The sequence below is a fragment of the Pelecanus crispus genome, chromosome 12 (assembly GCF_030463565.1).
Source record: "Pelecanus crispus isolate bPelCri1 chromosome 12, bPelCri1.pri, whole genome shotgun sequence".
NCBI lineage: Eukaryota > Metazoa > Chordata > Aves > Pelecaniformes > Pelecanidae > Pelecanus > Pelecanus crispus.
Window position 1 is genome coordinate 28,410,159 of NC_134654.1, and position 25,569 is coordinate 28,435,727.

Below are 25,569 nucleotides of genomic sequence, written 5' to 3' on the forward strand. Positions count from 1 at the left end.
GGGTAGGACTGCAGAGCAAGGGTTTCACCTGCCCGTGCGGGGCTCACGCGCCTTTCCGCAGGCTGCAAAGCACAAACAGGCGAGGAGGAGTTGCTATTTACGTCCGTCTGACTCACAGTATCGTTCTGGGAGAACTATAGGGGCTATTGTGGGCCCTTCCCTACCACACCCAGCCAGGAACAGGCAAACAGGTTGTTCCACATCCCTCCCGTTGCTATCGGCACCGCAAGCCCTGCGCAGGAGCCAGCTGCCCCTCCAGAAGGCAGAGCAGTAGGAACCCATCTCGCAGGGTGTTTGCTTTTGAGTTTTCAAGAGCCTAAAGCTTTCCCCCCTTTCCCTCTCGAGCGAGGTATGAGCCATTTTTTAATAAAAATACCAAACAATGCATGGGTGAAGGAGCCAAACTGCTCCCAGCCGGGACACGCTGATGCTTGCGCAGGGCTGAAGCAGCCCAGCCTGTCCTGCAAGGGCAGCCGGAGCCGGTGGCCAGCGCCTGGCTTTGCCAGGGAGCCCGTCCCACGGCCGCTGGCCACCGGCTCCCGCAGGCATCAGCCCGGCAGCGGGGATGCTTTGACAAGCAAACAGCACCGCGTCCTACGCCAGCATCGCTCCTTGCTCCTGCAGCGCTGAGGATGCAGCGCTGTTGGCATCGCTCTCCACCAAGATCACTTGCTCTGGAGATGCAGGTCCCAAATAAAGAGCATGGAAGGATGAAACAAGGAGGCCAGGGGCTCAGCTCCTCTGCTGCTTGACATTGTGCTGGGCTTCTCCCTGGTACTTTTTGTTAAGGGAGACCGGGAAAGGCAACGGCGGCATCAAGGGAATTAACCGAGCTGGCAGAAAAGGAGCATTAGCTCGTTAATGAGAAGAAAAAGCAACAGACAGTAACAGGGCAAATTGTTTGAGCTCCTGAAGCCTAAGAAGAAAAAAAAAAAAAGCCCAGTCTGCTTTCCAATGGCTGGTTGAGTGCTGTTAGCTGAATCCTTTGATGCCAAGCAAGCACCTGCCCACACCGGCGCATTCCCAGGGCAGGCGGAGATGCAAAAGTGCTGGGTACCTGGAAGAGAAGGGGCCGGGAGGTCCCTGCACCAGGCACTGCTCCGACACAGGCACCCATTTCACTCCTCCCGGACTCTGCTGAGCAAAGGTACCTGCTGGACAGGAGAGCTCCATTGGTTTAGGGGGTTTTTTTTGGGGTGGAGAGCACCAGCCTTGTGCATGTTACTAACAAAGCATTGCTCCAGGGTGAAATCCTGCCCCCCGGACCTGGCAGAGCAGGGCGCTCAGCCCAGCGGTTCCCAGTTCCCCTTTCAGCGCTGCGTACGAGCCAGTTTCGCACCTTCCATTTTCCACCAGCTGCAGCATCGGCCACCGTGGCCAGCTCCTGCGGTCGCGGCTGGGGCACATCCCCTGCGCGCCTGTCACCGCAGACTGGCAGTAACTGCTCGCACACCATGTCGTGCTAAAGATCTCATCCAGCCCGCTTTAAGGCAGAAGCAGGCTGCTGAAAACTTCTGCGATTTTTTTTTTTTTTTTCCCCTCTCTTCCCTCATATTAACGTGCCTTGAGCCAAGCTCACAGGCACAGACAAGCCGTCAAGCCACGGGGAGAAACACTTCGCAGCCCAACACCTCATCCAGGCACGGCTCCGACTCGATCAGCTCCGACGCTCAATCACAGCCTGGGGGAAGATCCGTGCGTGTGCAGTGGGAAGGACAGGAGTGTGGGGAAACAATCCGCTTCCCCGCGCTGATTCATCTATTTCCTCTTCAAAAAGGTTTCGCTTATCGCAGCCCCAAAGGATGGTACCGATTTGTTGATGGTATATTAGCGACTCATCAGCATTATAATGATCAGCTCTGTTTGCAGCCTCTGCTTCAACCCAGCTTGGCAAAGCTTAAGACATTTTTTATTTATTTATTGAGAGATGAGGTAAAGAAAAAAGCAAAAGCTTCCCAAGGCACCCTGACTCAGGCGAGCTCAACAACACGTTTCCAGCAATCGGCTCCTCCAGGCTGAGCAGTTGCCATCGTCACTTTTGCCACGGACAGGTGAGAGACCCGGGTGACCGGCGATGCCCCGTGCTCCCCAGCAGCCACCCCCTGAATGTGCATCTGGATCACGATGCACCATGATGTACAGACCAGCGAGTCCCTAGTGCCCAGCCGCTCCGGCAGCGGCTGTACCGGTGGCGCAGGATTAATTCGCACAGGAGAACACCCTGCACAGACCTCACGCTCACCAGCCTGGAGCCACCCGGCTCGGACCCGCATGAACCGATCCGTCCCGCACGCCAGCAGCCCCGGGAGGGGAAGCAAACGCCTCCAGGACCCAGGGCCGGCCACACCACAAGCTGTGCTCCTTCCTAAAACCTGCCGTGCTCCTTCCTAAAACCTGCCAAGCTCACCGCATTGCCGACGGACGGCAGCAACCGGCCCACGGACGCGCACGCGGCCCCTCCGTCCCTCCCGAAAGGACGGAGCATCCCTGCAGGAGCTCGTCCCAGGCACGCCGCAGGTAGGCATCCCTGGAAGGTGTCACCGCCGAAGGTGAAACCCGAACGTTACGCACAACTGCGACGCGTTAGGAACCCCAGCCAGGCAGCGTGCTCTTGGCAGATGCTCATTTGACAGCCCTCCACCGTTACTTACCCAAACACAGGTTGGTGAGAACAAGCCTACTGCTATGGCAGCCTGCTTTTAAGCAGAAGATTTGTAGGCAGCGAAAAGGCAACGCAGACAGCAGCAGAGTTCCTTTCTGAGGCAGGCAGCAGTTTTTAAGAGGTCTGTCTTCTGTTTCTGCACCCTTAGCAAGCCCGTTCCTACAGGTTCCTTAAGTGAACTATGCAGCTTGGAGGATGGGTCCTGAATTTCCGGAACATTTCCTCTGGCAAATTAGGCCTTTTAACAGAATCGCAGGTGGAAATGCAGGTCCAGAGCATCCGTTCTTCCACCAGCGCAAAGCTGTTACCCATTAAGCGCATGTTAGCCATTAAGTGCATCGTCAAGTCCAATTTTAAAAGGATCAAGCAACAAGATGACTGCTGCTCTCCCACCCAGGGGCTCACCTCCACGGGCAGGGGACCTCGCTGCAGGGACACCAAGTCACCCATCACAGGCAAATATTTCCTAGAGCTCAGCTTCATTTTTTCTGGGCGCTGCTCTGGCAGGTCCGCAGCGGACATCGGGCACCACGGCCACCGCCGGCTCCGGTGGTCCCCGATCACACACCGAACACTGCGATGACCTTCGACATCCGCAGGATCTGTACCTGCATCTCCGCCGCTGCAGGAAGCGTCTACCCAAAACAACTGCAAATCCAATTAACAGCTTAATCCCTCTCCCCAGGGGATTCAGCGCAGCGCAAGAGCCTGAACTCGCCTGGGCAGCCGCGGGCATCCCGCCAGGCTGGTCTGCTCCTCACCACGAGCTGCCACGTTGGCTGTCCCACCCGGCTGGCAGCACCCTGGCAGCATCACGGACAGGACCAGGCTCCGTGCCCAGCTCCGACCCCCTTCTCGGCACGCAGCATGCCGTCTCCACGGCTCTGCCCCGCATCCCTCCGGGATGCTCAGCAGTGTTTTAAAAGCTGTACGGAGATGGTTTAAATCTTTTGAAGCCCACCATCCTCCACTGACACCAAACAGCGCCGCAGCAAACGACTGGACCACGAAGGTGCCACGGCCCTGATTTTATTGTGCAAATTGTGTATCAGAAGCAAGCCATTAGATAATGGCTCTTTTTATGAGCAGGGCTTTCTGCGCATGTGCATACACAGGCGTATATTTTGGTAGCACCCAAACTCAAGCTATGCATGGATTGAAAGCAATGGATCTACCAGAGGCTCATTTCAGCTCAATGACGGTTGACTAATTACGGCGTGTCTTGCCCTTTCCTAGCACCGTGCTTCAGTCAGAGCAGCCTTCACTAATCCAAGAGGACCTTTGAGAAAACCAACTACCAAGCAAAATCCAGCCCTGAAGGAGTTTTCTGCAGGTCCTGCTCAGTCCCAGCATCCCGGTGCGCTCCCAGCCTGGTGGAAACCGTCTCCAGCTCCGCTCACCAGGCACGGGCTTCCCTGGAGGAGAAAACCCCTTCCCGTGACTTTGCCATGGCCTAGTTTTCAAGGGGGACAAAAGAAACAGCATTTTGAGTAGCATCCAAGAGACCCAAGCAAGAGCCGGACAAGGGCCAAAGTCACCCAAGCACTCGCACGCGTGAGACTGGAGCTCCTGGGAATTGTCTACAAACCTTTCCCGGATCAAGCCTGGAGCAAGCCTGCACCGATCAGACACAGCGCTCACGCTCTTCACACCAGCTTCTCAGCTTCCCAAAAGCCACCGCAGCAACCACTAAAGGTGTGAAGAACAGCACCAGGAGCCTCTCTCAAAGAGGAACTGTGGGCACGGGTCTCATCCTCCAAGTGCCAGAAACCGGGCAGCAGCCCGGGGAGCAGAGCAGAGGAGCAGCTTTCCTGCCATCTCTCCCGGGAATGCCACCACAAGCCGATCCTCGCTGCCACCACTGACCCGTCTCAGGGTTTGCCTCCTCGGCATGCCCAGCAGCCCGCTCCCGGATTGCTCCCAGAACCGGGCTTCTCCCCCACTTCCCGCATGGCACCGGGAGCTGCTCCAGAGCACGGAGAAACCACGGCTCCTTGCAAGGCGCAGGAGAATTTTCCCAGGTTGTTGAAAGCATAAAACTGCTAAACCGACAGGGAATTGCGCAGAGCAGACTGCCTCAGGGCAAACTTCTGCTGTGCAGGGACAACTGACAGCTACACCCTGTACCTGGTCAGAGCATCACTTTAGTTAAAAAAAAAAAATAAGAAAACAGACTTCAAATATCCCAAACCTCAACTGCGGGGTTCAGAGGTACGCCCCTGCCAGACGCTTGCACCCAAAAACTCAAGCCACAGAGCCGATTACAGCTCAAGATGTTTATTATCACTACGTTTTCCATTGCCACCCAGGATCATCCTGTCTACGCACAGTTGCTAAAATCCGATGGAGAATTTAGAAAAAAATGTGAAGTGCTAAGCAGCTGGTGAGCAGAGACCTCAGCTTGGAGGCCAAATGTTTTCAGCAAGACAAATGTGCAGCATCACTACCATCAGAGGAACGTGTTCTTAAAAAAAAAAAAAGCCAGCGCTGAGCGGAACAAGCCACCCCGGCTCGCTGCGCCCGACAGCCGGCACGGCTGCACACCGCCAGGGACCGGCCGCAGGCGGGCAGTTTTCCAGCCCCCAACTTAAAGAGCATCTCCTTGGAGTCACAGGTACCATTGGAGAGATGACGGCAGGGAAAGAGGGCCAGTTTTGAGCACCGGAAGAGCCACAGCAGCTCGCCCGGCACAGGGCAGCCTCCGAGCATTCACGAAGCCGCCCGGAGCTCCTGGTCCCTGGTCGGGCTGCAGCACCCAGGGGTGCAGAGCCCCCACAGCCACCCCGGCACGGGCAGCATCGCTGCAGCACAGGCAGGAGAGCTAGGGAAAAGATGGGGCTGCCTTAATCGCATTTTAGACACGGGACCTGCACTATTTATGTGCTTTTGACACCTCCTGTCCCAGAAATGACATCAAGAAAGCATCTACGTTCAGGAAAAAAAATGGGGTTAAGGAGTGAAACAAAAATCTCAGATTCTTTCCCGTGGAGGCTGGAAACAGATGCGAGCTGCAGTCCCAGCCAGAGCATCCCAGAGTCCTGCCTGACATCCCGGAGCAGCTTTCCCTGTGTAGTTGCTCATGGAGGAAACCACCCGTGCAGGGAGGGAGCGGCGGGGGCACATCATCAAGGCAAGCGGGAATTACGAACATCCCCATTTGCTGCTGCATCCAGCAAGGAATGAAATAACCCAGAGCCCAGCGCTCGCTTCCGGCGCTATCAGCAATCACGGCACAAGGACCGATAAGGTAAAGGTGTTCCCAGGAAAAGCTGTACCTTCGGCGAGCACAGCCCCCATCCAAAACATTTTTCAGCCCCTGTTTACACATCCTGCTGGGAGGGGGCTGTGTCCCCAGCTGTTATCAGCTCCAGTAAACTGCAGCCAGAAATTTTATCTTAACTTTCTTCTGCATGGAGCAGCTGCCACAATAAATATCAGCAAGATCAACAAAGCAAGAGGTCCAAGGAGCAGCCGCTCGTCACGACCCCGGGCTGAGCAGGAGCTGCCAGGATCCTCCCTCGGATGCGCTCACACCAAGAGTGGAAGGCGCCGTAATTTGGAAACGTTTTAAACCAACCCCAAAATACTCAAGCCGCACACCAAATACATGTCAGGAGACCGCGGGAGGGCACTGAGGCTGCCTGCGGAGAACCGCCGTCCTCGGGCGAGGAAGCAGGACCGCCAGAAGACACCAAAGCCAGGTTTTAAGCAGGAGCAAAGCCTGGAGCTGCTCTGAAGGGGAGAAAGAGTTTGCGGTCCCCAAGCTCCTGTGCTCCTCTGGCTGAGCCGCCTCTGATAAGGCTTTCCCAAGCGTTCACTTCCAGGAGGACGGAGCTGCTGCATCTTTCACCCCCAAAGAGGCAGAAGAGGAAGCCCTCAGACAGCAAGGTCTGCACAGCCCTTACAATCTCAGTCGCTGCATGCATCGCACACACGGCTCTTTTGTTTTATTTATTAAACAGATTGCTATAGGCAGCTTTAATCCAAGTGATAAATCGGTTTCCATAGACACTTGCTGCCTCCCCATCAACATTCAGACGCAGCCGGCGAGCTGCGCACGGCCGCGCCGGTGCAGCCCATGGCTGGGGGTAAGCGTGTCCGCCACCGTGGCAAAACCGGAGCCTGGCCCCTCCGAGGGGCTGTTCACCGATTGCTTCGGCAGCCTTTAGAGTCATTTCAGCCCAACCTCTTCTCTGTTAATTGGCTGCCTCAGAGAGATCGCATTAATGAGTAGCTCGCCCTCTCCTAGCACAGCGACCTGGTGAGGCAGACCTGCCGGAGGAGGAGCTCACCTGGGACTGCAAAGGCGACGAGACCAAAACCCATCCCAGCCCCGCAAGAGCCTTAACGAGAGGCTGCAGCATCCCTGGGGGAGCTGGGAGAAGAGCCACCGCGAACCACGTCTGCGCAGCGAAACAGCAGCGAGGAGGGAGAAGGCAGGAGCCACGTCCGGGCGACGGGAAGACTGGAAAAGCAGCTCCCGAATGCCTCACCAGAGGAGCGAGTGCAAGAGAGGGAAAGGAGGCACCGAGCACGGCAGCTCGCGACGCCCGCCGCAACTCTGATCGATTACAAGTCACCAGCTGCGCCGCACCGGGAAGCTGCAGCCGGCGCGCAGCAGATCTTGCAACAGCTCTGCCGTGCTCGGCAGGGCTTTGGGCGTGAACGCAGCCCCCACCGCGCACGGCCCAAGCGCCGGGTGACTTCTACCAGCAGAAACACTGCTTCACCGCAGCCGGCCTGCCCGCTCCCCAAACCGCTGCCTCTCCCCGGCGTCATCCCCTTCTCCTTCAGAGCACCGCGGTGGGCAGCGCTGCCTCAGCTCCCGGGCCAGAACCTGGTGCTCTTCTCTGCTTTGCAAAGCAAGGCAAAACCACCACCAAAGCCGCGCTCTGCAAACGCTTCCTCTTTGCAAACACCACAAGCTGACAGTGCCCCAAAATCCTGACGCTAAGAATAGCGGGGGTTTTTTTTAAGTTGCATTAACTACAGAGATGCTTTTACCATTCACACGAGGCAGGATCAGCTCCACATTGCGCTTGTTATCTCCATCAACAGCAAAAATCTGGTTTCATTCCCGTGCTCAGAGCCTGCTCCAGACCATGACTCCATTTAGCAGTAAATTGGCGACTTACCCAATTCTTTAGATCCTTGGCTTTCACTAGCCAACTCTCCCATCTTAACCAGAGCATCAAAGTATCCTTTTGCTGCGTACGTCATACCTAAAAGCATCAAAAAATGCAGGTTATATTCTCTTTAATGGCCATGATAACTTCTATGGCACTGAATAGATGCTAGACACTAAAATAGACATTACTTCAAAGTGCTTAACCCCACAGGGAGGGACTAGACAACAAACAGAAGAAAAATGAGTGAAGAAAGAAGAAAGCTCGAGCAGCAAGACTACAGGGCTATTTAGGAGGAAAAAAAAAAAAAAAAGGTATGTGCAGGACCTAGGTGGTTTTCATTCCAGTGTAACCATCAGCCTGCTTAACGCTGCTCAGAGAAATCACTGTGGAATAGTTGAATATCACAGACTTTCATTATAGTTCAGTCTTGTTTGTTGACATTCCAGCTACGCACTCCACTTTAATCAGATAAGCAGGGGGTTTCCTCTAATCACGAGAACATGTTGTACAGCTTTAGCTCAACACTGTCAAATTATGTGCTGAAGCCTCTTCCAGCATGATTTCCTGATTAAGACACTTCCTTCAGATGCCCCTACAAGCTCAGAGATCCAAAGCAAAGGATGACCCAAGACAATTTGAAAAATTACAGGAAGATCTTGGGCTTCAAAGCATATTCACAGCAGGGATGTGAGAAAAATAGAAAACAAGTGATCATACCGGTTATCCACAAAATGCTGCAGTTACAGCGCGCCCAACTTAAGCTGTGATAAACCAGCACGTTATAAATGGACTCTGCCACCCAGGTAATTAAAAGCTGCGTTATCAGTGCAACATTTCAGAAGAACAAATGAAAAACGCAGTCCCAAGCGCAACCTCCTCTCCCCCATCAGACCCTGCCTCTCCCCCCTTCCCTGCTGCCTGCACCCAGCAGGGAACCAGCAGGCAGAAGCACACCCGAATCACGGACCCCTGCTTCGCTAGCATCGGTAGGGGTAGCTGGGAGATTCTGCTCGTAAGGGTGCTTTAAGTGCCCCATCCCTGCGGGATCAGAGTCCACAGCCTCTGTGCAGTGGACCGGGATGGACGGGCACTTCCCATGTTACAGCCAGTTGACCATTAAAACCTAATTAAAACCAGTGCTGAGAACTGGCAAGCAAGCTGCGTGCGGGGAAGCGCCTGTACCTGAGAACAGCAGGAGGTCTGCATCTTAAAAGATCCTTCACTGAAACATCCAGGAACCTCCTCTGACTTGTGGGAAATAAAACTTGCTCCAGGCACAGAGCAAGAAGGCACAGATCCTTCCCAAAGGTCGTACTTCAAACGCCGGCATTTAAGAACATGAGACACCAAAATATTTTTTTTTTCCGCTGGCTTAAGATTATGACAGCCTCTTCCCTTGCAGGCTTTTTCACTGAACCAATTAAAATATAAAATCCAGGAGACGTGCCCAGCGCAGCTCTGAAGCGAGCAGAGCCCTCCCTGAAAGCAAGCAGCTGCCTCTGGGGTGGAACAGAGCCTGCCTCAAACCTCCTTAGAACCCAGCCGAGTAGGGCCCGGGCAGCATGCAAAGTCATTTTAAGTCAAAATAGTCCATTTTTGGTTTTCATCAATTCGTATTCTACTTTTGATCATTTAAATCTACACCTCCCTAATAGCTCCCAATAGGAGCCTGTATTCCCAATCAAGAGCTGCCACCGGTATTTTTAGTTTTTTTTCCTTCTCTTCTAATGCATCCTTCTGCGCAAGTTGAACATTTCAGTAACACACCTTTGAACAGAACCGAAAATCTTAGTTTTAAATATTTTAAAGTAACGTTTTAAGACCAACTAGTTGGAGACATATTTGTTACCCAGTTGCCACCCAACAGTTTAACACTGGAATCCCTCCCACATCCATGGCCCTGCAGCACGCACGTGCCTTGCACGTCCTAAGGACGTGACCTTTGCATCAAGCTCCAAGAACCATCTCCCCACTTGAGGAAACTGGGCATCCCAAGCTGGTTTTCCAGCCTTCCTCCCTTCCAAGGCCATGCTGCCCAGCCAGACCCAACGACCCCTCACCAGCCTTGCAGTCCCCAGCATTTCAGCAATAAAGGCATCAGCAACGCGGTTTCACTTACTTGCTAAGGCTTTTTCATATGTCTTCCCCATAGAAATGAAATTCCTGAGGCTGGGATTGAACTGCTCCATGATCGTCTAGAGGAAAGAGAAGAATATCAGCAGGGGTTAGCAGCCACGATCAGGAGCTGGACAGAGCAGCTCCGCGCTCCGCCGGGACAGTCACGTTCATCAATGCAATAATGGAACAAAAAACCCCATCATCCCACACCTTTCCCAGCAACTCAACCCAAGCTTCCCGACGTCTGCAGGAGGATGCTGGTTTTACACCGAGAAGTCTCAAGTACAGCCACGTATTGCAAATAATGCACAAAAGCAATGGCCCCACTGGCCTGGAAGGGCAAATCTCTTCTCATTTTGGGTAACTCAAGAGTACGGGATCAGGGCAGTGCAGAAGCAGCCCAACGCTAAACCAAAGACCACGGTAAGAGCTGTTGGACGCCAGCTGAACGCAACAGCTCGTGCTGCCGCTTCAAGCCGTGCCTCCTCCAGCCCTTTGCAAGAGCGGGCTGGAGGCACCTTCCCCTCTGGCCAAGGCCAACCGCGCCGGAGGGCTCGTCCCCCACGCCAGCTCCAGCAGGTGCCATTGGCACTGCCCTGACGCCAGGCAAGAGCAGAGCCCGGACGCAGCGGCGGGGAAGATGCCCCAGGTATCCTGCCTTCATCCCGCAGCTTCAGTGAGGAAGACCAAGGTTGGGTCTTGAACACCACGAGGCAGAGGGTCAATAACAAGGTGGCTCCGCGGTGCCCGAGCACGAGATGCCTTGCGCAGGTGCTTCGCCGTAAGAGGTAAGTGAATGCCCCAAACCAGAAAATTATCAGATACAGCAGACATAACCGTAATAATAACCGTAAGTGGCTGTTGCAGGCAACGGCGCGCAGACCAACCACAAAGTTGACCTGAGTTCTGGGAGACGATGGCTGGTGACGTCCGTGCTCCTGGGATGGCCTCGGAGAGCAGCGTCAGCTTGGTCTATCACAGGCAGAAAGGGCTGAAGAGCAGTATTCAAAATAACCACCAAGGAGCTAAGACAGAGCAAAGCCGCCGTCGTCCCCACGGAGCTGGCGCCAGCCACGGCTGAAGCCACGTGCAAGGAATTACACCTCGGTCTCAAAGCACTTGGTGTCACTTTCCACCTGCCTACAAAGGCATAAATTAGGGTGTCGGTGAACACCAGAAGCGCTGTCTGACGGCTTTTCCTCCCTCGCTTTAAGGTCCTTATTTAAACATGGGCAGGGGGAGGAATAATCGGATCACAAAGAACGGCTCTTTGTACGTTTGGCACAGCAGCTACTGACCCTCCCCTGCCAGAGCTATTCAATCCCCAGCACCGATAGCATCTCTAAAACCAGACACCGATTCCCAGCCGAGCTGTGGAAGAGACAACAAAATCTCCATTCTCCCCCTCCCTGCGAATCTGACCTCCGGACCAAGCCTGGCCGCAGCGGAGCAGCCCCGGAGCTGGTCCCAAGCCCCTGCCCCACCTCAGGGACAGCCTTCCACCAAGGGTACCACCAAAAAAATTAAGTTTAATGCCTAAACGTGCCTGCACACCCTGAGCAGGGATGCACGGGCATTCCCCCTGGGAAGCGAGGGCTCCGCACCCCTCCATGCCACGCTGCTGGCAGCGTCCCATCCCGGGAAGGGGAGGGGAGACGACAGACACTTATGGTGAATAAGCTGATTAAGCATCTGTCACCTCATCTGAAGGTGGCCAAACACTCTAAAGCTCATTTTCTGCCTGATGCATTTTTATCCCGAGTTCCTGCTGCCTGGCCTTTGGAAAGTGTGACAGTTTAATTTTCTTCCGTGGGTGCACGTGTGCAATGCTCAGCCAGCGCCTTCCCCCAGCTCAATTTTCTAATTTCAGCGAGCAGGAACCCGCACAGGACGTGGAGACCAGCGTCAAGCACGCTGTCCGGAGGGGCATCACCTAGGTGCTGGTATTTGTTGGCAGGAGAAATCTTTTTGATCCCCTAAGGAGCGTACAGCAAGGCTGCTCCGAGCCCAGAGCACCAACCCAACCTGCGATGCCCCAAACCCCCCATCCCACCCCACCCCATCCCACCGCCCCAGCAGCTCTCCGGGCTTTCGGGTCCATCCCACAGCACCACACGCAGCCCTGCAAAGGGCAGAAGATGATTCCCAGAGATCTGCCAGGCAAGCACGAGGCTAACGAGAAACTTCACTGCTAATTAAGGCTGCAGGTCAAGCTACGCAGCAAGACGGCGCGCATGGAAGCTGCTTTGGGGCAGCGCCGAGCAGTTCAGCGAACACGCTCAGCTTGAAAGGAGAAAATTAACCTGTAGCAACAAGCCATGCAGCAAGTTGTTTTCCCTAATTGTAGGAGACAATTGCACAGGAGTTAATTAACGCTGACAAGGATTGCTCCATCCTTCCCACATCGCATTTAACTTCGGTCAAAAAAAAAAAATCCACCTGCGTTATCCCGCGAGGCGGCTGGAAGCGTGGGAGCGCTGCCCACAGCGGGGACAGGGACAAGTCCCCGCTGCCAGCAGAGCCGTGGCTACAGCCTCTGCCATGATCAAGCTCAGCCTGAGCAGTCTGAGGCTGAATAACGTTTATGCAGAAGAAAAATTGGCAGAATTTCTGCGGGGAAGGGATTTTTAAACAGTTTGCTAGGTTAAGTGCAGTAAGTGTTTATGTATGTATACACGTATATATAAATAAAATTATTTTTGCAGCAGTGCCTATGTAAACACATCTTCCTGAAGCACGAAGCTCAGCAAACAAGTGATGGAACAGGTTCCGCGGACAAGGCACCGTCCACAGAGCAGGAGCACCGGTGGCCACGGGCAAGCACTGGCCCCGCGGCACGGCACGCCGAGATGGCAGCGATGCAGAGCAGCGCCGTGCCCGAAGGCTTAAAGCAGCCGAGCTGCTCCCTCGAGCTGTGGGTCTTGTGGGGACGGATGCAGCTGCACAGATCACAGAAATCCCCTTCTGAAATTCAGCGCATCTTCCCCAAAGTGGAGAGAACCGAAGCACGACTCGGCCCCGGCGGCTGCTGGCACCGCTCATGGCAGGATCCTGCCCCCCGCTGACCAACAACAGCCATTTTAAAGCAACAAATAAAGAGAAAAAAGCCCCCAGAAAGGGTCCCACTGATCAGCTGACGGGCGGGGAGGCAACTCTTTGCTGGCCAAATAAAATTCATGAAACCTTAAGAGGAAGTTTGCCGAAAGTGTTGTTAAGACGTTGTGTGGAGACTCCAACAAAAACCGCCCGGCAGGGCGAGGGCACTGAAAAGGGCTCTTCGCAACAGAGATAAAAATAGACTTTTTTCAGGCTGCCTTCTCACTCCCAGGGTGGGAAGGGAAGATGACTCCAGAACTAACACACCTTCGCATCCCCCGCCAGGTGAGAAGCTGAAAAGCCACCAGCCGCTAAGCAGAAACACTGAAAAATAAACGTATTTACGGCACGGAACGTGCTCAGGAAGCAAATCGCTTTGCACACCCAAGTCAGCCGGCGAGGTGCTGTAACTGCTCCCGTGACGCTGCGGGTTGCGGCGCCGGTGGGCGCACGCCCCAGCCGCCCCCCACCCTCGGCCCACGGCTTCCCCCCAGCTGGCGAGGCGAAGCCAGCTTTGCAGGACGCCACGGCAAAGCCAATATTCAGCAAAATTCTGGTAACCGAAGCAAATCTCGTACTCCCTCAAATTTTGCTCCATCAGCACCACCCACAAGTTGTTTGCCTTCCACATGCCGCCTGGGCAGAGTTTAGAAAAAACACAGACAAAAAAAAAAACTGGCAGCTAAAGGTTGAAAGGGCTTTGCTTTGTTCCACTGCACTAAATTCCCTGGGTAATACCACTCAGCTCTCTGGGATTGGCACGGCTTTATTCAGCTGCCAAAAATGAAACTAATGCAAAGCACGAGGTCTCCAGGACACAGTCCTGCTGAACTAGGGGGAGAAGAGGCAACAGAAAATAAGGTCCCCGTCTCCCCTCGCAGTGCACTCCATGCTACAGCAAGGATCTGCAGCTGCTCCGAGGCTGTAATAGCCAGCCCATAAGCAAAAGTTCAAGTCCTCTCCTAGAGCAAGCTGGCAACGGAGCTGGTTCAGGTCGTATGAGGTTTCCCCTGCATAGGAAAGACCTGCACGACACCTCCTTAAGGGCTTTTAAAAAAAAAAATTAAAACCAAGCTGCACAGTTCTCCCCGTGTCCATCCCCACAGCCTCCCAGGTAGCTCCTAAAACTGAATGCAAAGCAAAATAAGCAGCAGGCACTCGTTCGCGCTGCTGGGGCAGGAGAGGGTCAGCGGCCGCGGTCTGCTGGGCACCCGGGCTCTGCACCACCGGCGTCGCCGGCTGCGGTGCATCACGGCACGGGTGGGACAGGACCTCACCCCGCACGGCTGCGTCAGCAACGTGCGTGCTGCCCTGATTACGGTGCCGTAATTACAGCCAGACTTCGTGTCCAGTCTCTCCTCCACACAGCGACACGGTAAAGGGCCAGACAACCAGGGATCGGCAGGAGGAGGCTCCTGGATTTGTCCAAGGGATGAGCATCACCACGAACGCCGCAGCGTGCGCCGTGTCCCGGGCTCCTCTGCCAGCCGCCCCGCTGCAGGGACAGCCCGCGTCGTGCTCACTGGGGAAGCCCTGGACACCTCAGCGAATGCAAGCGATGGACTTTGAGCTAAAAAACAACTTTAGTGTTCTCCTCGTACTCATACGCAGCAGTAAGGCGCAACGGCTCCTTGCAAGACTGCAGCGGCACGGGTGGCCTGGGCTCTGCCTGGCACCCACGGCTTTCCTGGGAGCCTCACGGGTGACAGCGGGACGTGACCGTGACGAGCGCCATCGGAGGGGGCAGCACCGCGGGACTCGCCACCACGCCACTGTCACGCTGCAAAAGCGGCTCAGCTACATGGAAGTTTTGTTCCCAAATGGGTCATGCCTGCTCCAGGAACAGCTTTTGTTATTTCTGCATTAATATTTAACGCCCAAACAAACCCCAGCGCCACCGCCATCTCGGCTCGTCCTGCCCTGTGCCATCAGATGACAGCTTGAAGAGCCAAGTTTCTGCTGGGAGTCGTTACCGGAGCCAATTTTAATTGCTTACAACACACTCACCTTGCAACTCCGCCACCGGGAACACCCCCATCCCGCCAAAGCCCCCGGTATCTCTGCGTACCGTAGCACGCAACGCAGCAGCAGCGTTTCACAACCTGAGCTGCTGACGGCTGCTGCGCTGCATCCCTCCCGCGCCGCCGGCGAGCCCACCTCGCCGAGCGCTCCCAAAGCTCGCTCCAAGCCCGCGAGAACGGCTGAGCTGTTGTCCTCCAGCTAGGGCTCTCGCAAAGCCCCAAAGCCAGACGGCTCAGCACAATCTTTCCTGGAGAAAGTGCTCAGGAGCAAGGGAATCTGAAAAAAAAACAGGGTCCACATCTGAAGTCATTTAATTTGTACTAGCTGTCATGTCAGAGGATGAAGGGAACCAAGAAACTTAGGCTAGAGCTCTGAACATCTTTGTCATAGAATCAGAATCGTTTAGGTCGGAAAAGCCCTTTAAGATCATCCAGTCCAACCATTAACCTACACTACCAAGTCCACACTAAACCAGTCAAGGGTAGACCAGACTGAACCATGTCCCCCAGTGCCACCTCTGCCCGTTTTTTGAACGCTTCCAGGGATGGTGACTCCCCCACCTCTCTGGGCAGCCTGTTCCAATGCTTGACCACCCTTCCCGTAAAGAAATTTTTCCTAATTTCCAACCTAAACCTCCCCTGGCGCATCTTGAGCCCATTTCCTCTTGTCCTAGCACTGGTTCCTTGGGAGCAGAGCCCAACACCCCCTCCCTGCCCCCTCCTGCCAGGAGCTGCAGAGCGATGAGGTCTCCCCTCAGCCTCCTCTTCTCCAGGCTGAACACCCCCAGCTCCCTCAGCCGCTCCCCACCAGCCCTGTGCTCCAGACCCTGCCCCAGCTCCGCTGCCCTTCTCTGGACACGCTCCAGCACCCCAATGTCCTCCTTGTGCTGAGGGGCCCAAAACTGGACACAGCATTCCAGGTGCGGCCTCACCAGCGCCGAGTACGGGGGCACAATCACCTCCCTGCTCCTGCTGGCCACACTGCCCCTGACACAAGCCAGGATGCTGTTGGCCGCCTTGGCCACCTGGGCACACTGCTGGCTCATGTTCAGCCGCTGTCGACCAACACCCCCAGGTCCTTTTCGGCCAGGCAGCTTCCCAGCCACTTGTCATTGGGGTCTGGGCTTGGAGGAAACTGGAACGGGGACGTGCAGGGTGCACGGAGCCCCCCAGCACCCACCGGGGAACACCTCGTCAGCACCCCCGGCAGCCGCCCCGAAGGCGGACCCGTCCCCCAGCCCTCTGGGGTTGGGATCTCCGCCGCCGAGCCAGGACAGTCCCCCAGCCCCTTCCCCGCAGACCTCGCGCCAAGGGGCTCGACCCGGCCACAGGCTTTGGCTCCACGAGCTCGGCGCAGGCGGCGTCTGACGTGCGCTGCCCTGTGCCGTACCCTGCCCTGCAACACGGGCAGCACCGGAGTGAAGAGCCACGAGCAGACTCAGCGCAGCAAGGCGCCGAAGGCAAAGCCAGCGGCTGCCTCCGTCCCTGGGAGCGGCATCCCCCATCAGCAGGAGCTGCAGGCAGCACGGGAAGCTATCCTGGGTACCGTAAGCAGGTTAGGAGCTGCTTTATAACACTTAATCCACAAGTTCCAACAGTTTGGAGATGCACCATCTCAGCATGGGTCAGAAACCACTCTCCCGGCCCGCAGCAGCCCGGTACACCCACAGAGGGGATGGAGCAGCCAAAGCAAGGGCAGCCCCACATCACCAGCTCAGCGCCGCACGGCAGCGCCGGAGCCGAGCCCACCACGCCGCGGCTGGACCAGCACGAAGCCACGCTTCAAACGGACTCGGCCGCAGAGCCAAGATGCCTACAAAGACGCAACACCGGCAAAAAGCGTGTTGCCCGATAAAAACACCACGGCCCTGGGCCCTGCTCGCTGCGGGACAAGCCCAGCCTCCACCCTCCGCGGTTATTGCTGGGAAAGGAATTTTGCAGAGCTCGACCCGCAACACAGGCGCACGGCACCCGCTGCCCGCAGGAGCGGGGTGCTGCCGTCGATCGCAGCCGTGCGGCGGTGCCGCCGACCGCCCCGGTCAGCTCGGAGCCCCGGCGCCCAGCCAACGGGTTTCCCACATCCAGGGAGCGGGAAGCCCCAACGCAGGGAGCAGAGACAGCAAGAGCACAGCGCGTGGAATTGGGCAGTGGTACAGGCTGACTCCAGGGGCCGGCTCCTTCCTCCCGTCACACCGCATCGTCCCTCCGCCGCCAAACACACCAAGCCACCTACAATTTCCCTGTGATTCACTTGAGCAAGAATCGCTCCCCTTCCCTCCGGACTTGGAGATAATGAGGCAAGAGGCTGTTATGCCGGCAATAACATTTATTACGGCTGATGTGTAGCAAACGACTACCAGGAATTATGCCTGCATTCGTGCAAGACAATTAGGCTTCGAGTTTGGGGTGTTTTTAAGCAAACACCTCTTCAAACACGGAGCTATTCACGCACCATTGCAAAACAATCTTCCACCCGAAGAAATAGCTTTAAAATGAAATGGAGGTTAGCCTGTAAACGGCAATCATCTAAACTGTCATAAACCAGACAGATTTGTCTCTGGGGGAAGGACGAGCTGCCGGTCCCTCCTTTCTGCAAGCAGCCCGCCCTGCGCAAGGGACGAGCGGCGGCACGGGGAGCAGCCCGCGGAGCTGCCCTTCCACCGAGCACCCGCAGCCGGAGCGGCTTCACCCCCGGGCGCTGGCGGCGGAGCCCAGCAGCTGCGCCGCTACGACGGGGTCCAGGCGAGTGAATCAGCAGTGGGGAAGGTGGGATTACGTTGGCGGAAGGTGCCAGCAGCCTCCGTCTCCCTCTGTAATTACTACACATGTGTAGGCAGCTGCCTGTAGTGGCAGCATGGGCAAGGGGGCGGCTGACAGCTCCTCCACCATCTCATTAGCACAGTCACTCCGAGGGCGAGCGCTGGTTCTGGAAAATGATTACAATGGGCTTCCCGAGCGGAACGCCTCGGGAAAGCCGGCGCGGGAGAGGGTGCCTGGCACGGGGAGCAGCCGCGGAGAGCTGCCTGCTCCAGACCTCGCAGGGAACCGGCTCGACCCCCCGGTCCGGCTGCTGGAACCCCCGGCAGGATGACGGCAGCGGCTGGAAGCAAAGCGTGGGGCTGCCGCCCATCCCGCAGCCCCGCTCTGCGGCGTGGGGTTGGGTGGCTGCAAGGATGCAAGGGTCAAACCTCCCCCAGAATCATCCCCCTTCCTCGGGGTCACCTCCTCCTGACCACGGCGGTGTTCAGGCCAGAAAAGCATGGGACAAAAAAAAATGCTTGGACAATGGGGACATGAAGCACTGAGGGTGGTTTTGGACTGGGAGATTCTGAAGCTTATGGAGCTGCAGAGAGACCACACAGGCCCTGAGCCTCCAGCCCTCGCGCTGGGCTGCGGGAGGTTGCAGAAGTCCTCAAAGGAACAGGCAAGCGCCGGGTTTCTGCATGCACCCCATGCAACATCGCCAGAGGCCAAGAAAACATCCTTGTCTTCAGAGGAGAAAAGGCCTCGTTGGGTGCAGGAGCCGCAAACGGAGTCAGGACCGTCCCCCTCCAGCTCCCAGCGCAGACGCTGATGTTGGGTAAAACCACCAGATCTGCCTCCAGCTCCACACCCTCACCCCCTACACCCTGGCTGCTCCCACTAAAATACCAAGAAATTAAAGCGCTCACTAACTGATGGAGACCTTTGGACTCCTCTCGAGTCCGTCTCTGGCTCTAGGGGCCAAGAGGCCCCCGCGCACCCCCTGCACTCCAGCCAGATCAGCCAGGCTTCGATGGAGACGGCGCTGCCGCTTGCTCCGGGCCACGGGCGCTCTGCTCCGTCTCCAGACCCACGGCTCGTGCAGCGCGGGAATGACAGAGTCAGAGGCACGGGAAGAGCCCAGCCTGCATTCGCTCCTCGTCTCTCGGGGGAACGAGCATCGCCTAAGCGCAGTTGTTGCGACGGCCCACGAGCCGCCCCGCACGCTCCTTACAGGGCTGCCGGGGAAATTGTGACCTGCTCCGCAAACCTGCTATTAGCGCAGTTCTTCGAGGACAACACACCTCGAACAACAACTGAGTCACCAGCTGAAACTGTTCCCAGCAACCGTCCCCAGACCCACCGCACCGTCACTCGGTGCGGGCGAGGAGCTCCAGCAGCTCTCACCCCGTGTGCCCGGGCAGCTCCCGCGGCCGAGCCGCAAACGCTCGGCTCCCCGGGAGGGAAAGGCTCCCGCCCGCGCCGGGACCCGACCGCGTGAACGCCCCGCGGTGCCGGGCTCTGCCCAGGTCCGGGAGCGACCGGCACGGCGGCAAGCCTGGGTACACCGGCTGCATTTCGAGGGTGGAAGGGAGCCCCAGACACCGAGCCCCAGCTGCAGTTAAACGCCGTAACCAGAAGGCTCCATTCGCAGACCCGCTCTACAGTCAGAGCAGCCAAGATTTTGGGTGCCATTAGCTCCGTCTGAACAGCTGTTATGCCCCAAGATCCCAAAACCCAAGACTTCAGAACTTCACTACCTTGGTATTTTTTGTACTAATTTTTTTTTTATCAGAGTTTTGGTGGGTTTTTTTTTTTTTTTTTTCTGCTTAATGCTCCCAGGTAACTCCATCTAACCACTTAAAATGCAGGAAATCATGCAAGCTTTCCAGTTTAACAAATGACATCCTGCATTACATGTCAGGCTAGAAAGGTTTTATTAGACTTGGTCACAGGGCCCAGCAGAGCAGAAACCACTTCCTTCATAAGGAAAATTAAAGCACATAAATTATTTTATTTTTCTCATGATACCGGGAGCCAAGCAGAAAGGAAAAAAAAAAGAAAAAATTGAGATATTCACAAACTCCTGCTATAACCAAGACACAGAAACGGCTCTGAACGCTTTTAGTTGTTGCAGAAAAAGCAAGTGACAGCACGGCTGGGCTCACCAGCCCTGGACCGAGGTGATTTGGGGACAGCACTGCCCGCCCGTGGGATAAGGCACATTCCCACGCAGGCTGCGGCCCCCGCAGCGCAGCCGCCGGGAGGGGGGGTGTCTGGGTGCCCGAGGGGGGCTTTGGGTGCCCGAGGGGGGCTCTGGGTGCCCGGTGCCGCAGGGAGGGTGGTGCTGGGTACCCCGGGAGAGGGGTGCTGGGTGCCCAGTGCCCTGGGGAGGGCAGCTCTAGGTGCCCAAGAGGGGGGGATCCGGGTGCCGGGTGCCCCGTGGAGGGGGGCTCCGGGTGTTGGGTGCCCTGGGGAGGGGGCTCCGGGTGCCGAGTACGCCGGGGAGGGCTGCTCTAGGTGCCCAAGAGGGGGGAGTCTGGGTGCTGAGTGCCCCAGGGAGGGGGCTCCGGGTGTTGGGTGCCCTAGGGAGGGGGCTCTGGGTGCCGGGTGCCCCCCGGGGGGGACTCTGGGTGCCCGATTAAGGCTCCGGATGCTGGGTGCCCCGGGGAGGGGGCTCTGGGTGCCCGACTGGGGCTCCGGGCGCTGGGTGCCCGATTGGGGCTCTGGGTGCCCCGGGGGGGGAGAGGCTCCGGGTGCCCCGGGGGGGGAGAGGCTCCGGGTGCCCCGGGGACGGCGGCTCCGGGGGGGGGGGGAGAGGCTCCGGGTGCCCGGTTGGGGCTCCGGGTGCCCCGGGGAGGGGGCTCTGGGTGCCCGGTTGGGGCTCCGGGGGGGGAGAGGCTCCGGGTGCCCCGGGGGGGGAGAGGCTCCGGGGTGGGGAGAGGCTCCGGGTGCCCCGGGGGGGGGGCTCCCGGGGGGGGGAGAGGCTCCGGGTGCCCCGGGGGGGGGGGCTCTGGGTGCCCCGGGGACGGCGGCTCCCGGGGGGGGGGGGGAGAGGCTCCGGGTGCCCGGTTGGGGCTCCGGGTGCCCCGGGGAGGGGGCTCGGGGTGCCCGGTTGGGGCTCCGGGGGGGGGAGAGGCTCCGGGTGCCCCGGGGCTGCCCCTCGCTCGCTCCCGGCTCCGCAGCGGCGGGGCCCCGGCAGCCGCTCCCGCCCCCCGCGCTGCCCCCGCACCCGGGGAGCAAGAAAAAAAAATTTAAAAAGGAAAAAAAAAAAAAAAACCCAACCAAACCCCCAACCCCCCCCAAAGAGAGCGCAGCGGAGCCCCGCGGCCCGCACCCGGGCTCACCTTGTAGACATTCTCGGTGAGCCGGTGCACCTCCTCGGAGCGGGCCATGCCGGCCGGGCCGGGCAGCACCATGGGCGGCGGGGGGCTGCGGGGGGCGGCGGGGGCTGCGCGGGGCCGGGCGGGCGCGGAGAGCGGCGCGGAGCGGGGGCAGCGCCGCTTTTATCGGCTGCCGGCGGCCGCCGCCGCCCCGGCCCGCCCCGCGGGGAGGAGCCGAGCCGGGCCGGGCCCCGGGCGGGGGCAGCGGGGCAGCGGCAGAGCGGGGCCGGGGCGGGGGGCGGCGGAGGGGGGGGAGGTGCACCGTGCTGGGCTACCCCCCCCAACCCACCCCTGTGCCCTGCTACGCCCCGGCCCGTACCCCATCCCCCATCCCGTACCCCAATCCCCATCCCCCATTCCGTACCCCAATCCCCATCCCGTACCCCATCCCCCATTCCGTACCCCATCCCCCATTCCGTACCCCAATCCCCATCCCGTACCCCAATCCCCATCCCGTACCCCATCCCCCATCCCGTACCCCAATCCCCATCCCGTACCCCATTCCCCATCCCGTACCCCATCCCCCATCCCGTACCCCAATCCCCATCCCGTACCCCATCCCCCATCCCGTACCCCATTCCCCATCCCGTACCCCATCCCCCATCCCGTACCCCAATCCCCATCCCGTACCCCATCCCCCATCCCGTACCCCATTCCCCATCCCGTACCCCATCCCCCATCCCGTACCCCAATCCCCATCCCGTACCCCATCCCCCATCCCGTACCCCATTCCCCATCCCGTACCCCATCCCCCATCCCGTACCCCATTCCCCATCCCGTACCCCATCCCCCATCCCGTACCCCATTCCCCATCCCGTACCCCATCCCATACCCCATTCCCTGTCCCATTCCCCATTCCCTGCCCTGTACCACATCCCAAAACCCGTTCCCCATCCCCTACCCCATCCCCCATCTCATCCCCCATCCCGTACCCCATCCCCCGACCCATACCCCAGCCGTACCCCATTCCCTGTCCCATTCCCCATTCCCTGCCCTGTACCACATCCCAAACCCCATTCCCCATCCCCTACCCCATCCCCCATCTCATCCCCCATCCTGTACCCCATCCCCCATCCCATACCCTGTCTCGTACCCCATTTCCTGTCCCATTCCCCACCCTGTACCACATCCCAAAACCCATTCCCCATCCTCTACCCCATCCCCCATCCCATACCCCGTCCTGTACCCCATCCCCTATCCCGTACCCCATTCCCCATCCTATTCCCCATCCCATACCCCGTTCCCCATCCCATACCCCATCCCATACCCCATTGCCCATCCCATTCCCCATTCCCCACCCTGTACCCCATCCCAAACCCCAGTCCCCATCCTGTACCCTGTCCCATACCCCATTCCCCACCCTGTACCCCATCCCATACCCCATTCCCCATCCCATTCCCCATCCTGTACCCCATCCCGTACCCCGTACCCCGTCCCGTACCCCATTCCCCATCCCATATCACATCCCACACCCCATTCCTCACCCTGTACCCCATTCCGTACCCCATTCCCCATCCTGTACCCTATCAGGCAGGAGGAGAGGCAGCGCCTGCCTGCCTGTGCCCTCGCTGTCCCACCACCGTCCCCTCGATGTCCCACCGCTGTCCCACCACCATCCCACCGCCGTCCTACCACCGTCCCCTCGACATCCCACCGCCGTCCCCTCGACATCCCACCGCTGTCCCAGTGCCGTCCCACCGCCGTCCCCTCGACATCCCACCGCTGTCCCAGTGCCGTCCCACCGCTGTCCCCTCGACATCCCACTGCTGTCCCAGTGCCGTCCCACCGCTGTCCCCTCGACATCCCACTGCTGTCCCACCACCATCCCACCACCATCCCACCGCCGTCCCCTCGACGTCCCACCGCTGTCCCAGTGCCGTCCCACCGCTGTCCCCTCGACGTCCCACTGCTGTCCCACCACCATCCCACCGCCGTCCCACCACCCAGGCAGCCGGCAGAGCCGGCCTCACACCTCGTCACCCTGCGTGCACTGGGATTCCCCCGGGACTCCCTTGCCAGCCCTCCCGGCCGTCAGGTCCCAGCGGGACAGCGAAGCCGCGGGTTCCCATCCTTCCCGTCCCTCGGGCCAGAGGCAGCAACTTTTGCGCAGGTCCCGAGGGACGCGAGGAGCCAGCGCCCGGCGTCCCGCTGCCTTGCAGCCCTCCCCACTGCGGCTGCCGCTCCGTGTCCGGCGCTGTCCCCCGCGTGCCTGGCGCGCAGGAGGAACACTTGGATGGCACCGGGCGCAAAATGCCACCGGCTGCCTTGTCCCAGCCCGCGGGCCAAGCCTTCCTCTCCTTCCTCTCCCTCCTCCTGCCATGAGAAGCCATGAAACAGTTAAGCAGCGGAGCGTGGTTTTTTCCCCTCATCTCCTCCATCGATTCCGAGAACAAGAAGCCTGAGCACCCGAGGCGGTCCAAACCTTGGCCCCAAACCTCCCCTTCCTATCCCCTTGCTGCCTCCCGGGCTCCATCCCAGCCCCGGCGAGGAGCAGGGAAGGCACCGACGGCGACCGCTCGCTCTGCCCGCATTCGGGTCCCATTTTGGTTTCTCCCCCCTCAAAGGTTTCACACTCCAAAGGACAGGGAAGAATTTACAACCCCTGAGAAGGGTTTTTCTTATTTTTCCTGGGGCGGCTGGTTAACCCTTTCCCAACAAGGCCTGAGAAAGAGAAGCGGCGGTGGGACGTAACCTCGGGGGGCACCGGCGAACAAGGCTGCCACGGGACACGTCCCCGGGAGGGACGCCCGGCTGTGCCGACGCGGGCACCTCGCAGAGCCCCTTCCCCGCTCGAGCCCGCTCCTTCCCGAGCGGCCAGGCTGCCGTCGGCTCCGGCGGGATGCCGCTCCCTCGGCCGGACACCGGCACCTCGCTGGCTTCCCAGCGCCGGCAAAGGATTTCAGATCAAGCGTCCGGGAAGAGAGTGCCTCTAGCTGCATCCCCATCACCTTATTTTTAGTTACGTTATGTAAGTTCTTCGCTACGTCATGGATGTGGGGGGTTCTTGCATCTAATTCCAGTGTGACAGCCCAACAATTCAAACAAGCTGTTCCTCTGGTGCAGAAGATAAAAGGATTTGTAATTTCTCGTAATAAAAGAGGCCTTTTGGGACGACCCTGCGAGAATCGCTCGCATCTAGGCCTGCTCTCAGACAGCCGCTCCACTTTCTTCCCATCCTCTCTTTCTCCTTATCCCCAGGAAATTTGAGTACTGAAAACCTTTCTCCCTGGTACTCCCCTGCTCCCAAAGCGAGCCTTCGGTTGGAAGCAGCCAGTGATTTCTCATCCTCGCATTAAGAGGCAGATTTACCAAATTATTGTTGCCCCTGGCTTTTCCTGTATCACAAACTCTTGACTGGCGACAGCCCCCCAGGCTGGTCCACGCTGCCGGTGCTGCCGGTGCTGCCGGTGCTGCCCGCGCCCCGCGGGGCTGTGCCGGAGCCCAAGGCAGAGCTGCCGCCCCGCAGCCGCCCGGAGCACCCTGGGAATTCATGACAGGAAAAACCTGCCTTTGCCTCCTGCCGTAACATTTGCTTTGATTGCTTTTTTTTTTTTTTTTGGTTGCTAGCCGTCTTTTTGTAGGGTGATTCACTCCCCGGGGCTTGGCGGCATGCCCAGGGTAACCATGGTGGCAGAGTCCCTCACGGGTTACCTAAATCCCCGCGGCACCTCCCGGTGCTTCTCGCACGCCCTTTCGGAAGGCAGGGACCTTCCACCGCGGGGGCTGCGCCCGAGAAGCAAAACCCGGTGGGTGCGACGTGGGAAACCCGCCGTGCCAGACCAACAGCAGTGGGATAACCACGCAGCAGCCCTGCGCTGACCCAGAGACGGCCCCGCCGGCCCTGGAGCTGGCACCCGGCCCCGGCGCGATCCCCCCCTTTGGAAAATCAGGGTCTGTCCCCGGGGTGACGGCACACCGGCACGCACGCGGCACCGGCCACCTCCAGCCCCGGGTGGAGCGAAGTTGCTGTGGCAACACCAACTTATGTAATCCACCCCGCTCGGCTGCAGGTGTGGGGAGGAAATTGTGCTATTTTCGAAGCTTCATTAGGTTCCTTCTTAATTACCAGCGTGGCATCGCGCCAGCTCTCGCCGGCCGGGTCACACGCCCCGGCGCAAGGGACCGAGCGCCGTGCCGGGGGCAGCGATGGCACGGGGCGGCGGTGGCGCGGGGCAGCCGGGGACAGGCACCAGCTCCTTTGGGTTTCCAGCGAGGTGCGAACACGCTTGCATCGCCCCATGCAGCCCACGGGTGCGGCGGCCGACCGGGGAGGGAGGCGGCTGCAGGGCGACATAGCTGCCCAGGGAGGGGACACGATGCACGGGGTCAACGGCGGCTGCCGCATCCTCGGTGCCCCTCCTGTGACACAGGAGAGAGGAAAAAAAATAAAGGTGGGTTACAATCCCTCACACCCTCGA

General features: G+C 58.6%; 1 protein-coding gene across 4 annotated transcripts in view; it reads right to left on the reverse strand.

Annotated features, from left to right (window-relative positions):
* BAIAP2 (BAR/IMD domain containing adaptor protein 2) overlaps window positions 1-21,187 on the reverse strand; it is a 51,299-nt gene extending 30,112 nt beyond the window's left edge. For 3 of the 4 annotated variants that reach the window (XM_075719518.1, XM_075719519.1, XM_075719517.1), the window contains exons 1-2: window positions 9,911-9,980; window positions 7,798-7,884 (exon numbers count right to left, since the gene is read on the reverse strand). In XM_075719518.1, the coding sequence (XP_075575633.1) occupies window positions 7,798-7,884; window positions 9,911-9,980 (157 nt within the window). Of the gene's footprint in view, window positions 1-7,797; window positions 7,885-9,910; window positions 9,987-21,115 lie in introns of those variants that run through there. The other variant, XM_075719516.1, reaches the window with a different exon arrangement.
* Between the last annotated feature and the right edge of the window lie 4,382 nt (window positions 21,188-25,569).